At 42.1% G+C, this 15,549-nt stretch overlaps 1 protein-coding gene across 1 annotated transcript in view; it reads left to right on the top strand.

Annotated features, from left to right (window-relative positions):
- Window positions 1-15,549, top strand: part of PPM1H (protein phosphatase, Mg2+/Mn2+ dependent 1H) — a 257,714-nt gene that overhangs the window by 209,621 nt on the left and 32,544 nt on the right. Inside the window, exon 6 of the mRNA XM_077471978.1 lies at window positions 4,051-4,169. Within this exon, the coding sequence (XP_077328104.1) occupies window positions 4,051-4,169 (119 nt within the window). The remainder of the gene's footprint in view (window positions 1-4,050; window positions 4,170-15,549) is intronic.

Here is a 15,549-nt window from a genome sequence, read left to right as displayed (position 1 = left end):
GGCTGTGTGTTGAGTTATTTTGAGGGGACAGCAAATTTACATGGTTATACAAACTGTACACTCACTACTTTACATTGTAACAAAGTGTAATTTCTTCAGTGTTGTCAAAGATATAATAAAATATAAAAAAAAAAAAAACATGAGTGTACTCACTTTTGTGAGATACTATATATGGCCTTTTTTTAGTTCAAGAGAGTGTTTTGTTTTGTTAGCTGCAGATTGGCATGACATGCTGTTGCGGGGGGTGTGAGCTACTAGAATCCTTTTTAATAAGATTAACCCAGATGATCCTCTCCCAAAAACGATGTTGTATACATATTTTTAGTTCCCGAGTACATCGATTAACATTTTTCAATATTGAACCTTGTCTGCCATGTAGCTTTCCCCTTCCTATTTTATCTATGTCTTCCTGTAACAATAATTCATCTTGTACTGAATTTATTTCCCTGCATAATTTGTTATCGTCAGCACTGAAATTGAACTCTTAATTTCAACCTCAATGTCTTTAATAAACAAGTTAAACAGCATTGGCCCAAAGACAAAACCATTAGTCCATTTAGAGAATGAGTTATTGATCACTACTCTCTGGACACATTCCTGTAACCAGTTTTCGGCCCATGTTCGAGCAATTTCTTCAACATCAATAGACCTTATTTAGTAAATTAAATGTTTATGAAGCAAAACCTTTTCATCTCTTTTTAACAAGATTCTTTTTCTTTTAGTGAGGGGGTTCATTTTTCTGCTTTGTGGATTGGCATTGCCAAGCTTTAACTGGACCCCACTGAGAAGAAGAGGGTCTTGCCTGTAATGTGTTCTTGAGCACTGGGCTCTTCTGAAGGTGCTTGCTTGGGCTCCTGCGTGCAAACATTATTTTTTTTTATTTTTTTTTCATTTACTGTAGCAATATGTTTTTATCTGCTATTTTACCTGCTCTGATTGTACTTTTACAGCATATTTTTTAGGCCACATTCACACCTGAGTGTTTTGTTTTCAGGCAGAAAGTTGAATGTTTTACCACATTTTTGCCGCGATTTTGTACAGGTCAAAAAGTCACCAATGTAAAAAAAAAAAAAAAAATGCCTGTAATCTGTCCAAAAAGAAGCTAATGTACTTTTTTGAGCTTCAGGCGTTTTTCAGACATTTTTCTTCAGGTGATAAAACGCTCAGATGTGAACAGGTGCCATTGAAATGAATGGGATTTTTCTTGTTGGGTGTTTTAACGAGCTGAAAACACTCTGTAAATGCAGCCTTAAAAGCCAGTTTTTTCTTAATTTAGATAATTACACTAGAATGGAGTCGCATTGGTTTTAATTTTATTTTTAGACCCCTTTCACACTGAGGTGTTTTTCAGGCGCTTTTGGGCTAAAAATAGCGCCTGAAAAATGGCTCCCCTGCAGTCTGTGTGAAAGCTTGTGTGCTTTCACATTGAGGCGATGCACTGGCAGGACGTTACAAAAACTCCTGCAAGCAACATCTTTGGAGCGGTGGCCATTTTAACCCTTTTTCAGGCGCTAGCTTTTTACCTCTGCAAAAGCAACGGTAAAGCACTGCTAAAAATAGCAGCGCTTTACCTCCAACACCCCAGTGTGCAAGCAGCCTTATATTTTGTTATCCATTGAATATTATAAGTAAAGAGCGCGGTTTAGTGAAGTTGCTTTTTTAAACATCTTCTCATACCAACATCCCTCTTTCCTGTATCTTAAAGGATAAATTCACCTCTCATAACATGTTACATGTTATGTTACACCCATATTCAGGGTGCAACATGTAATATGTTACTGCTGCAGCTAACCCTATTCCACCCCCCTCGATTATCTGTTGTGACAGCAGGCTGGGGATCTTTTTGCCCACCAGGCCGCATCATTCATTTAGAGTTCTGAGAATGGGAAATTACAAGTACCAGCAGCCTTTGTGGCGTTCTAGATCGTTCATTGAAGCTTCCTGTCATTGTGTAACTGCCAGCCATATGAGGTACAAGCAGACAGCTTACATCTGGCTGATCGCAGGTGCAATGCTTTACAGGCTCCCAAAAAAACAAAAACAATAAATGCACATTTTTTTACCTCCAAAAAAAGTGCATTTATTTTTATTTTTTGTTAAAGGTTAACTTATCCTTTAAGGCAAATGTAATCATATTATGATCACTATTACCCAAATTGTCTCTAATTTGCACATCTGTAATGAGCTCAGTGTTTTTTGATATTAATACATCCAACAGTTTTTTCCGTGCTGCCCCATTAGCCCAATCAATATCAGAGTTATTAAAAAGCCCCCATAATGAGAACATTTCCCCATTTCAATCTTCAAAGTAGCTGAATCACTTCTTCATCTTTTATGGAACATATAACTTTTGCTTGCATATCTAACAGCATTTCATTTATTCTAATTCCAAAATTTTTACTGGATAAACATCCTGCAGGTCCCACAGATGGGTGCCCCTATCTTGTGCTTTCTTGTGCCTTTTTTTTTTTTTTTTTCTCAATTTCCAGTTCTTTTTTGATCAAATACAAACTATGTAACAGTTCACCCTACAAACTTTAGGCTGCCTTCATCCACAAAGTAAGTTATTTTGTGGAGATTTTTAAGTGATTATAAAGTCTTTTTTTTTTTCCTTTTCACTAAAAGAACATTTTATACTTGCATGTGTAGGGGTTTTGCACAGAGCAACCCAGATCCTCCTCCTCTCGGGGTCCCTCTTTGGCTCTTCTGCCTCTCTCGCGTGCTCTCGTTCTCATGCTCTCTCTCTCTCTCTCTCTCTCTCTCTCTCTCCTGATTGGCTAACTGACTTTAAATTAACAGTAGTGGGAGCCATTGGCGCTCTTGCTGTGTCTTAGCCAATCAGGAGGAGAGTCTTGGATGGCTGAGGAAGTCGTGGACAGAGATGGGGCTCAGGTAAGTATTAAGGGGGCTGGAGGGCAGCTGCTGCATACAGAAGGCTTTTTACCTTCATGCATAGAATTCAGTAAGATAAAAAAAAACCTTATGACTTTACCATTTAACTGAAGTAGCTGCAGATCTTTGTGTCACCGGCACATTGGTGAAGTATAGACAGTGGGAATATTGAACTTTGCTTCCTGGGATGCAAAGGGTGGTAGTCAGCTGATTTTTGGTTTATTTTTGGGATGTCTCAATCTCATAGTATCACACCTTGAGATATATTAATATTTTACGTGTTTCTTTACAGTCTTAAAACTTCACCAACTTTAAGATTCAATTTTTCTAATGGTATCACAGTGTAATTGCACATTATCTGATGACTGTTGCCAACAGACTTTCTTGTGCTTTTATAAAGATATTGGCACTGCAATTTCTGCAATATTGCCAAACAATTGTTGAAAAAATAAATGGATTGATGTTTTAATAGGTTTTAACATTTCGGCAGGCAATGACAAAAAAATGTAGGCATTTGTATTTGGCTGGAAAGTACATTTTATTTTCTTACATTAATTTGCACATGCTTAGAAATGCAGGGCAGGAATTTTTTACGGAGACCTTTCATGTTACAAAATATGAAGCGGATGCGTTCCTTTATTTGTGAACTCCCTAAAAGAACCATAGCTTGGTGCGTCTAATAGATAAATGTTCCTAGAGAATAAGGGGACATGCAGGCACAAGTGTCCACTTTCAACCAACAGGTTGAATCATCTGACCACTTTCCATGGGTTCCAACGTTGAGCTTTCTCTGTTCTTATGTATGTGCTGTCCTGCAAGGCCTTACCAAGAGTGTAACTTTCTTACAGATAGAGTCCCTATTTTCTACATTTTCAGTAGTCCAGTAGTTGAGTGTGACCCAGTACTTTTAACTTTTTAAAGTCTGTAGCAACTGAGCTTATTTGGGAACACTTGTGGAAATATTTCATCACTGTATTCCAAGAGATGTAAAATTTTGGGTGCATGATTTAATTTGCTAAAAGCCACAGAACAATATTAAAACATTTTGGCTAGCTGTAAGAAAATGCATAAGTTCTTTATAATTTACTATTAGTTATTTTTGTATATTGTATTGATTTCAGTTACAAAGCGTTCAAGTGTTTTCTTCTTTAATTTTAGGCTTTTCTGCAGCCTCACCTGCTGGGTAATGAGTTCACACATTTAGAATTTCCAAGAAGAGTACAACGCAAGGAGCTGGGCAAGATGATGCTGTACAGAGACTTCAATATGACAGGCTGGTAAGACATTGTTACTTTTACAGTCATGTTTCTTTTGTGTAACTTAATGTTCTCTACTGACAGCAGAGTGCAAAATACGCTTGATGTAGTCCACATTTTTGGAAGGAAGTAAAACATGCACCCACATCGAGAAAATAAAAATTTGCAGCATTAATTTTTGCTATGGTTCCTGCAGAGCTATGCAGCCATGAACGGTGCATTGAGGGTGCAGTTCACTGACACCTGCAAACTCTTCTAGCCCCAGGTCTGGACCGAGGTAGGGGACTTACCATTGTGGGTTTGGAGGAAGTCATTTTTAGAACTAGATGTGTAGTGACATCACCGCACCTGTGCTTTGTCGAGATCTACAAGTACCTCTGCTACGGTGGATGATGGGACTTGAGTCTTCCATTCACAGATCCTTTTGAATGGATCTGGGAATAGATGCGGCTGTGCAGGCGTTGCCCCCACACAGCAGCATCTAGTTCCAAAGATTACAGAATGCTTAATGGGGTTGTTGAGGGTAGGAAGCTGTAGAATATTACTATCTTTCAGTTTACATTCAAATACGGGTATAACATACAGTGGGGCAAAAACGTTTTTAGTCAGCCACCAATTGTTCAAGTTCTCCCACTTAAAAAGATGAGAGAGGCCTGTAATTGTCATCATAAGTATACCTCAACTATGAGAGACAAAATATGGAAACAAATCCAGACAATCACATTGTTTGTTTGAGTTGTTAAGAAATTATTTGCAAATTATGGTGGAAAAATAAGTATTTTGTTCATCAAAAGTTCATCTCTTTGTTTTATATCCTTTGTTGGCAATGACAGAGGTCAAAAGTTTTCTGTAATGCTTGGAATTCTCGTCTGAAAAAGCTCTGATGGTTTTCCCGACGGAATTCCGCTCAAACTGTCTTGCCTACACACGGTCACACCAAATTCCGACCACCAAGAACGCGGTGACGTACAACACGTACGACGGGACTAGAAAAGGGAAGTTCAATACCTAGTAGCCAATAGCTTCCATCTCGTAGTTGAATCTGAGCATGCGCGAGTTTTGGAGCATCAGAATTGCATACACACGATCGTAATTTCCAACAGAAAGTTTTTCCCATCCGGAAAATTGAGAACATACTATCAAATTTTTGCTGGTTGGAGTTCGGCCAGCTAAATTCTGATGGAGCATACACACGGTCGCATTTTCCGATGAAAAGCTCTCATCAGTCTTTTGCTGGCCGAAATTCCAATCGTGTGTATGTGGCAGAAGTCTTCACAAGGTCGTCACACACTGTTGCTGGTATGTTGGCCTATTCCTCCATGCAGATCTCCACTAGAGCAGTGATGTTTTGGGGCTGTCACTGGGCAACACAGACTTTCAACTCCCTCCAAAGGTTTTCTATGGGGTTGAGATCTGGAGACTGGCTAGGCCACTCCAGGACCTTGAAATGCTTCTTACGAAGCCACTCCTTCATTGCCCAGGCGGTGTGTTTGGAATAATTTTCATGCTGAAATACCCAGCCACATTTCATCTTCAATGCCCTTGCTGATGGGAGGAGGTTTGCACTCAAAATCTCATGATACATGGCCCCATTCATTCTTTCATGTACACTTATCAGTCGTCCTGTTCCCTTTGCAGAGAAACAGCCCCAAAGCATGATGTTGCCACCCCCATGTTTCATAGTAGGTATGATGTTCTTTGGTTGCAACTCTGCATTCTCTCACCTCCAAACATGAGTTGTGTTTCTACCAAACAGTTCTACTTTGGTTTCATCTGACCATATGACATTCTCCCAGTCCTCTTCTGAATCATCCAAATGCTCTCTAGCAAACCTCAGATGGGCCCGGACATGTACTGGCTTAAGCAGGGGGGCACGTCTGGCCCTGCAGGATCTGAGTCCCTGGCGGAGTAGCGTGTTACTGATGGTAGTGTAATGGAAATTTGTAGGTTCTGTATATAATTGTATCCTATTTTATATGTATTGTACGATGCCCTCACTGTGCACACGGCACTAATAATGTTTTCAGTACATGTTTTGCATTCTTCCAAGTCCTGATTAGAATTACCTTGCCTATGTAACACCCTTTGTTACCATAAACGTACAATTGTAATATTAATGTGATACCTACGTAATCATGTGTAAAAAAAAAAAACCTTCACATGCTTCATAATAAAGGAGAACGGTTATTTGGAAAGATGCTGAGCGTATCTTTTGTGTCTGTTCCCTACTGCAGTAGTTATTAATTTGGAACCACTAATCAATATGAGGATAGGAGTTGCCTATCATCAAAATATCCATTTCAGTAGCCTTTGTCACGTTGGTCCCAGCTCTATGCAGGTCATTCACTAGGTCCCCCCCGTGTGGTTCTGTGATTTTTGCTCACCGTTCTTGTGATCATTTTGACCCCACGGGTGAGATCTTGCATGGAGCCCCAGATCAAGGGAGATTATCAGTGGTCTTGTATGTCTTCCATTTTCTAATTATTGCTCCCACAGTTGATTTCTTCACACCAAGCTGCTTGCCTATTGCAGATTCAGTCTTCCCAGCCTGGTGCAGGTCTACAGTTTTGTTTCTGGTGTCCTTCGACAGCTCTTTGGTCTTCACCATAGTGGCGTTGGGAGTGTGACTGTTTGAACTTGTTATCAGTATAAAAGACACCTGTCCACAACCTCACACAGGTGCCATTAATACAGGTGATGAGTGGAGGACAGAGGAGCCCCTTAAAGAAGAAGATACAGGTCCGTGAGCGCCAGAAATCTTGCTTGTTTTGTTTGTAGGTGACCAAATACTTATTTTCCACCATAATTTGCAAATACATTCTTTCAAAGTCAGACAATGTGATTGTCTATATTTGTTTCCACATTTTGTCTCTCATAGTTGAGGTATACCTATGACAATTACAGGCCTCTCTCATCTTTTTAAGTGGGAGAACTTGCACAATTGGTGGCTGACTAAATACCTTTTTGCCCCACTGTAAAACATAATCAGAAATGTAGACTAGGGCGTTAAATTACACCCAGACTATGAACATTAACCCTTTTAATACCAGGCAATTTCACCCTCATTCTGCCCAAGCCAATTTTCTGCTTTCAGTGCTGTCGCACATTGAATGCCAAATGCGCAGTCATGCAACACTGTAACCAAATAACATTTTTATCATTTGTTTTGAGGCAGATAGAGCTTTATTTTGGTGTCATTTAGTCACCACTTGTTTTTTTTTTATATTTTTTGCTAAACAGACCAATAAAAGACCGAAAATGTTAAAAAAAAAAAAAAAAAAAAAAAGTCTTAATTTCCGTTATAAAATTTTGCAAATAATTATTTTTTCTTCTGCACTGATGGGGCTGCACTGCTGGGCAAAGATGGGCTGCGCTGATGGGCGGAACTGAAGGTGGCACTGATGGGCAGAACTGAAAGTGGCACTGATAGGCACTGTTGGGGCTGCACTGATAATAAGGAGACTGATGATCAGTGCCCTGATTATCAGTGTAAATGTACCATGTCATGCTTGCCAGTTACTGGCTCTCCTCTCACTGTGACAGTGTGTGAGGAAAGGAATGCCAATAACCAGCAAGTTTGTTTTCATGTGATCAGCTGTGATTGGCCACAGCTAATCACATTGTAAAGGGCCGCTGTGATTGGACCAAAGGATAGAGCGATCACAGATCATCCTGGATACATGCCTGGGTGTGGTTCTGGAAGGAAAACCACAAGCTTTAAAGGAGTAAAAGCTTCTAAAATGGCATCCCTGACCTCTCTAGCTGCATGGGTTGTGAAGTAATTCATCTTTCAAGACCACAACAGAGGGCTAGCAAACCACCAATATTTTGCAGCCACAGAAAGTAAAGTAAAAAAGAATCGGGAATTAATTTCTTTTATTGTGAAATGTGAATATATTTTTCTCTACATGCCTATAGCTACAAAGATGAATGAGGGCTTGTTTTAATTGCTTTATTGTTCTGAATGTTAATAAAGTGTTAGTAAACTGCCTTTACCATATCTGGACTCCCACAGAACATGGAAATGCAATTATTTTAGTAAATGTAAACGGCTAAATACCTTTTCTCATCAGAAGTATATAGCAGTCTTGTGACTTATATCAGTGTGTGGTTAAAGCTTGTAGGAGGAGTTTTCATTTCTAACATGATCCTCCTATCACAGGGGTGGGCAGCCTTGGCCCACCAGTTCTTATGAAAATACAAATCCCATCATGCCTCTGCCTCTAGGAGTCATGTCTGTGATTGTTAAGGTCTTGCAATGTCTCATAGGACTTGTGGTTTCAAAACAGCTGGAGGGCTGAGGTTGCCTACCCCTGTCCTATCAGAATCAAAAACCCCTTACCCTCTGTCTGAACAGTGCTGATCGGCTCTGCTGATCACATGCACTCTCCCAAGAAAAAAAACATTCTAGCAATACACGACGAACTGAGCATGTGCAGCCTGACTCCATAGACTGTAAATATCAGGTTATTTTTTTGAATCATTGGAAGAAGAGGAGGATCAGAGAAGACGGGATTAAACAGCTTTTTTACAGAATGCGGGGATTAACCCCTTAGGTTCCACAGAGCATAACATGTATGCTTTACTGTACAGACTGATTTTACGGTTGTGGGTTTAGTAACACTTTAATCATTCACCTGGGGTGGCATCTTTAGTGGTAACGTAGTGTTCCATATTTCAATATGCCCTCGTCCACATACCACATTACCTGCCATGACACATTTGTGGGGAAGAGTCCCTTGTCCTCCTAACATTGGATAAGCTGCTTAGTCAATGCAGGTGTTTGGAGGCTGGCAGTGTGTTATGTGGGGGGGGGGGGTTAAGGATGACAGGAGGTAGGGTGTTAGCAAGGTGGCAGCGGGTGCCAGGTGTGATGAGGAAGAAAGGGAGTGGGGTGTCCAGGTGTGATGGCTATCATAGCTGATTGTTGCATGTGTAGTATAGAACAGTGCAGTAGCATTATCTTGTTAATGGGAATAACTTCCTCTTGAAATGCACTATAGCCTGTGTCTCGTGCTTTTGTGGGAAGCGGATCATCCATCAATCAAGATGTTACATCCCACCCATTGTGTTCTTTTTTTAATTGCTGGGCATGGAGAAGGAGGGAGGGACTGGGCTGTCATTTTGGATCTGTATACATACCCAAATGTTTGATGTCGATGCCATGTGACCTGACTAGCTCCAATCAAGCAGGAAATGTTCTCTCCAGCAATAGAGACCAAACTGAGCATGTGCAGCCTGACTCCACTAACTGTGTCTTATCTGGACGTGTGTGTATATAATATTATATATATACACACACATTGTGTTTCATTCATGGTTGTTGCCAACGCAGCCCTGCCTTTAAATTACCAGTATTTTAAAATATATTGGTAAATATATCCTATACTGTGTACTGAATATTTATAAAATAGTTTGTAGAGAAAAGTACAAAATGCACCTTTATTTGTTCCCCTCTGGAGAGATACATGTCAGAATGATGTACCTCTAAGCATGTCTGAGTTGATTGCATTTAATTAAATGTATTAGTATGCAAGAATATATTGTTCTTTCGCAGTCACTTTGTTGAGATTTTGGAGTTCTGCCAAGCTGCTAAGCATTAGGGAATTATTTTTCCCTTCTTCTAGCTAAGAAGGGTTTTCATTCTCTGAGGATCTGATTAAAAGAAACTTCACTATAAATCCATTTTGGATGCCTCACACTGACCCTTTATTTGACTGTGATTGCTTCTGGTCCCTCTATTGAAACAAAAATAAGTGATTATTATTCTTTGTCAACATTACACAAGGAGACAGAAATGATTAACTAGAGCTAATGTTTGACATACTAGTTGTATGTATTGAATCTCATGGTGTGATGGAAGCTCACTAGGAATGTATTATGCTTTTTCATGTATTAATAAAATCATTTGAAATGAAACTAGATGCAGCAACATTCTTCGGTGTGTTATATTGATCCAAATCGCATACCAGCTGCTTAGATATGATGATATGAATAAGCTAGCTGTCAGAAAAAAGTCCCCAAGTATAACATTTCAGAGCTTGTTTTATTGTACATGAGACATGAAACCCCTCTTACCATACCTCCAGTGCTGCAGTTCTCTGTGGGATTGGTTACAATTACAAATAATTGACTTTTTTGACTTATTTGTTGAATAAGGAATGAGGTGCAAGCATTAAATGAATATATTTAAGCAAAGTTCTGTTTTTTTATTTCAAAAGTTATCAGCTGTTTAAACACCGTTCCAGGCATGCGGTCAATCGGTAAGGGGGCTGCTAAAGGTATTTTGGAAAAATTGCACCTTACTTAAGTTTGAAAGCCATTTCAGTTTATCTTTATTGGAATAGACCACAATATTTCTGTTGGGCTTTTCCCTGGCATTGACTATTTAGGGTAGAATTAGAATTTCACACAGAAGGTGTCTACTGGGTGCCTGAGTGACCGTGAAAGGGGTTCAAACGGAGCAGTAGAGATGAGAAGAGGGGGTCAGGGGGCAGCCAGGGTGACGAGCAGAATCAGTACAGGGTGCAGTAGACAGCAGAGGATATTGGAGCTGACTGCACAGGGTAGGCAGGATTGAGGAGTCATTTCATCACCCCCATTATTGAGACTTCAATATGCAAGGGGACCACAAGTAAAACAAACTACAATGGACTAAAACTGGAAATCTATTGACCATTCTTTATGCTCTTGGGGTCCCTAGCCAGGAAATCTGTGAGAACAGTATTCACATATTTCCTGACTAGGGACCCCAAGAGCATAAAATTCCACTGGATGGAAACCCACAAGGTGATTCCACTCTGCATTTTAGTGAATCGTTTTCTGTTTTGGGTAGGGTTTCTTTTTAATAATACATCATCATTGTGAAAAATTAAGTTACCTTTGGTGAGTGAGCAAATTTCACTTTTTCTGCAGTATTTAACCACCTCAGTACAGTGCAGTTACACCCCCTTCCTGACCAGACCAATTTTCACACTCACACTTTGAATGACAATTACTCAGTCATCCAACACAGTATCCATATGAAACTTGCGTCCTTTTTTCCACACAAATAGAGCTTTCTTTTAGTGGTATTTAATCACTAGTGGGTTTTTTATTTTTTGTGCTATAAATAAAATAAAACATAAATTTTGTGAAAAAAATGCCTTTTTCTTCGTTTCTGTCATAAATTTTTGCTAATTAGTAATTTTTCTTCATAAATTTTGGCCAAAATTTATACTGCTACATATCTTTGGTAAAAATAACCCACATTAGTATATATTATTTGGTCTTTGTGAAAGTTATAGAGTCTACAATCTATGGTGCCAATCACTAAAAATTCATCACTTCTGATCAGGCCTTCAGTACATCAGGTGTACCTCATTTCTTGAGACTCTAACTAGTCAGGAAAGTACAAATACCCCCCAAATGACCCCTTTTTACAAAGTAGACATCCCAAGGTATTAAGTAAGTAGCATGGTGAGTTTTTTTAAGTTGTCATTTTTTCCCACAATTCTTTGCAAAATGAAGATTTTTTATTTTTTTTTATTTATTTTTACTAAATTGTCATATTATCAGGTTATTTCTCACACACAGCATATGTATACAACAAATTACCCCCCAAAATACATTCTGCTACTCTTCCCGAGTACGGCGATACCACATGTGTGAGACTTTTACACAGCCTGGCCACATACAGAGCACCAACATCGATGTAGTACCTTCAGACGTTCTACGAGCAAAAATGACGCATCTCATTTCTCAACCACCTATTACACTTTTGAAGGCCCTGGAGTACCAGGACAATGGAATTTCCCATAAAATCACCCCATTTTGGAAAGCTAACACCCCAACGTATAATCTGTGAGGCATAATGAGTCTTTTGAATGGTTAATTTTTTTCCAGAAGTTTTTGGAATATGTGGAAAAAAATTAAAACGCATTTTTTTTTACACAAAATTGTCAATTTATAAGATATTTCTAACACATAGCATGTATATAGCAAAAATTACACCCCAAAATACATTCTGCTACTCCTCCCGAGTACGGCGATACCACGTGTGTGAGACTTTTACACAGCCTGGCCACATACAGAGCACTAACATTGATGTAGTACCTTCAGACGTTCTATGAGCAAAAATTACGCATCTCATTTCTCAACCACCTATTACATTTTGAAGGCCCTGGAGTACCAGCACAATGGAATTTCCCATAAAATGACCCCATTTTGGAAAGCAAACACCCCAACGTATAATCTGTGAGGCATAATGAGTCTTTTGAACGGTTCATTTTTTTCCAGAAGTTTTTGGAATATGTGGAAAAAAATTAAAACGCATTTTTTTTTTACACAAAATTGTCAATTTATAAGATATTTCTAACACATAACATGTATATAGCAAAAATTACACCCCAAAATACATTCTGCTACTCCTCCCGAGTATGGCGATACCACATGTGTAGGACTTTTACACAGCCTGGCCACATAGATGGGCCAAACATTGAAGTAGTACGTTCAGGCGTTCTAGGAGCATAAATGACACATCTTATTTCATTCCTACCCATCACACTTTTGAAGGTCCTGGACCACCAGGACAGTGAAATTACCCACAAAATGACCCCATTTTGGAAAGCAAACACCCCAACGTATATTCTATGAGACATGGGCTGCAAATAGGTACTCGGGTACTCTGATGGGCTGGAGATAGGTACTCGGGTACTCTGATGGACTGTGACAGGTACTCGGGTACTCAGATGGACTGGAACAGGTACTCGGGTACTCTGATGGCCTGGTGACAGGTACTCGGGTACTCTGATGGCCTGGTGACAGGTACTCGGGTACTCTGATGGCCTGGTGACAGGTACTCGGGTACACTGATGGCCTGGTGACAGGTACTCGGGTACTCTGATGGCCTGGTGACAGGTACTCGGGTACTCTGATGGCCTGGTGACAGGTACTCGGGTACTCTGATGGCCTGGTGACAGGTACTCGGGTACTCTGATGGCCTGGTGACAGGTACTCGGGTACTCTGATGGCCTGGTGACAGGTACTCGGGTACTCTGATGGCCTGGTGACAGGTACTCGGGTACTCTGATGGCCTGGTGACAGGTACTCGGGTACTCTGATGGCCTGGTGACAGGTACTCGGGTACTCTGATGGCCTGGTGACAAGTACTCAGGTACTCTGATGGCCTGGTGACAGGTACTCTGATGGTTTGGTGACTGGTATTTGGGTACTCTGAAGGGCGGTGACAGGTACTCGGTACTCTAATGGACTGTGACAGGTACTCGGTACTCTAATGGACTGTGACAGGTACTCGGTACTCTGATGGACTGTGACAGGTACTCGGGTACCCTGATGGGCCGTGACAGGTACTCGGGTACCCTGATGGGCCGTGACAGGTACTCGGGTACCCTGATGGGCCGTGACAGGTACTCGGGTACCCTGATGGGCCGTGACAGGTACTCGGGTACTCTGATGTGCCGTGACAGGTACTCGGGTACTCTGATGTGCCGTGACAGGTACTCTGGTACTCTGATGTGCCGTGACAGGTACTCGGGTACTCTGATGTGCCGTGACAGGTACTCGGGTACTCTGATGTGCCGTGACAGGTACTCGGGTACTCTGATGTGCCGTGACAGGTACTCGGGTACTCTGATGTGCCGTGACAGGTACTCGGGTACTCTGATGTGCCGTGACAGGTACTCGGGTACTCTGATGGGCCGGGACAGGTACTCGGGTACTCTGATGGGCCGGGACAGGTACTCGGGTACTCAGATGGGCTGGGACAGGTACTCTGGTACTCTGATGGGCTGGGACAGGTACTCGGGTACTCTGATGGGCTGGGACAGGTACTCGGGTACTCTGATGGGCTGGGACAGGTACTCGGGTACTCTGATGGGCTGGGACAGGTACTCGGGTACTCTGATGGGCTGGGACAGGTACTCTGATGGGCTGAGACAGGTACTCGGGTACTCTGATGGGCTGGGACAGGTACTCGGGTACTCTGATGGGCTGGGACAGGTACTCGGGTACTCTGATGGGCTGGGACAGGTACTCGGGTACTCTGATGGGCTGGGACAGGTACTCAAATACTCTGATGGACTGTGACAGGTACTCTGATGGACTGTGATTGACAGGTACTATGAGGGGTGGTGACAGGTCCTCTTTATTGGGGGGGGGGCAATTAGTATGTTTGGTGTACACTGTATGCGGTAACGAGATGTTACCGCAATCTCCTCCTCACACACGATCGGTGTGTGAGGAGGAGAACCCGGTAACATCCCGTTACCGCGGTTTGTTTACATTTTAGTGATCGGCTGTGAAAGGATCACAGCCGATCACGTGGGTAAACAGCCAGCCAATGGCTGTTTACCAGTGTCGGTGACGAGCAGTGTTCCCGGGGAACACGCCGTCACCGACGTGCACGCGCAGCGCGCTCGCGATCGCGCGCATGCGCCGTGCACGTAGGGGGTGTGACCATCTGTGATCGGCCGTGACTTCATCACGGCCGATCACGTGGTAAACAGCCATAACGAATGGCTGTTCACCCCCTTCGGTGGCGAGCGGTGTCTCCGTGACATGCCGCCACCGAAGAAACAGGGATGCGCGCGCACGATCGCGTGCATCCCTGTTTAAACGGGAGGCCGTCATATGACGGCCTCCCGCCACAATAGCTGCGCCGCCTGGCCGTCATTTGACGGCCGGCGGTCAGCAACTAGTTAAAGGGGTTGTAAAGTCATACATTTTTTTTTATCTTCAAGATAAAACGCCTTCTGTGTGCAGCAGCCCCCCTAATACTTACCTGAGCTCCATCTCTGTCCAGCAATGTCCACAAATGCCTCAGCCATCCGAGACACTCTCTCCTGATTGCCTGACACACAGAAGCGGCACCATTGGCTCCCGCTGCTGTCAACCAAATTCGGCCAATCAGAGGAGAGAGGGGGTGGGGCGTGGGGGTGATTAGAGGGATGGCCTCACTAGTGTGCGACTTCCTTCTTTGCCTAATCATCAAGCTGGGGATATGTCTTGGTTGTGCCGTAGCGCTGTCTCTGTAGTGAGGATCCTTGCGCTGGCTTTGTAATGTGGCTGGGTAAAAAGAAATCCTTTGAGAAATATTTTATGTCGACTGTTTCAAATCAAATAATGCACAGGAACGAAAAGTTAAAATGTTTGTAACCCCAATCCTCTTCTCAAATCCCGTCAAAGCTCTGGGCCCCTACCCCTTCCCGAATGCCCCCATAGCAAGCACTTGCTACCGGGGGCACTCATGCATGATTGTTTCATCACCAGCTTTTTGTGTCCGTAAGACACAGAGAGCGTAGCTCAGCCCCGCTCCCTGTGATTGACAGTTGGAACCAATAACAAGTGAGGAGGGATAGACCCGGGAGAGCCTCAGCTCTCGTGCACACTGCTGGATCAAGAT

Source organism: Lithobates pipiens, unplaced genomic scaffold, assembly GCF_037356315.1.
Source record: "Lithobates pipiens isolate NorthernLeopardFrog02 unplaced genomic scaffold, aLitPip1_a1.2 Scaffold_8, whole genome shotgun sequence".
NCBI lineage: Eukaryota > Metazoa > Chordata > Amphibia > Anura > Ranidae > Lithobates > Lithobates pipiens.
Note: the sequence above shows the minus strand (reverse complement) of the source record. Positions and strands in the feature narration are given on the sequence as shown.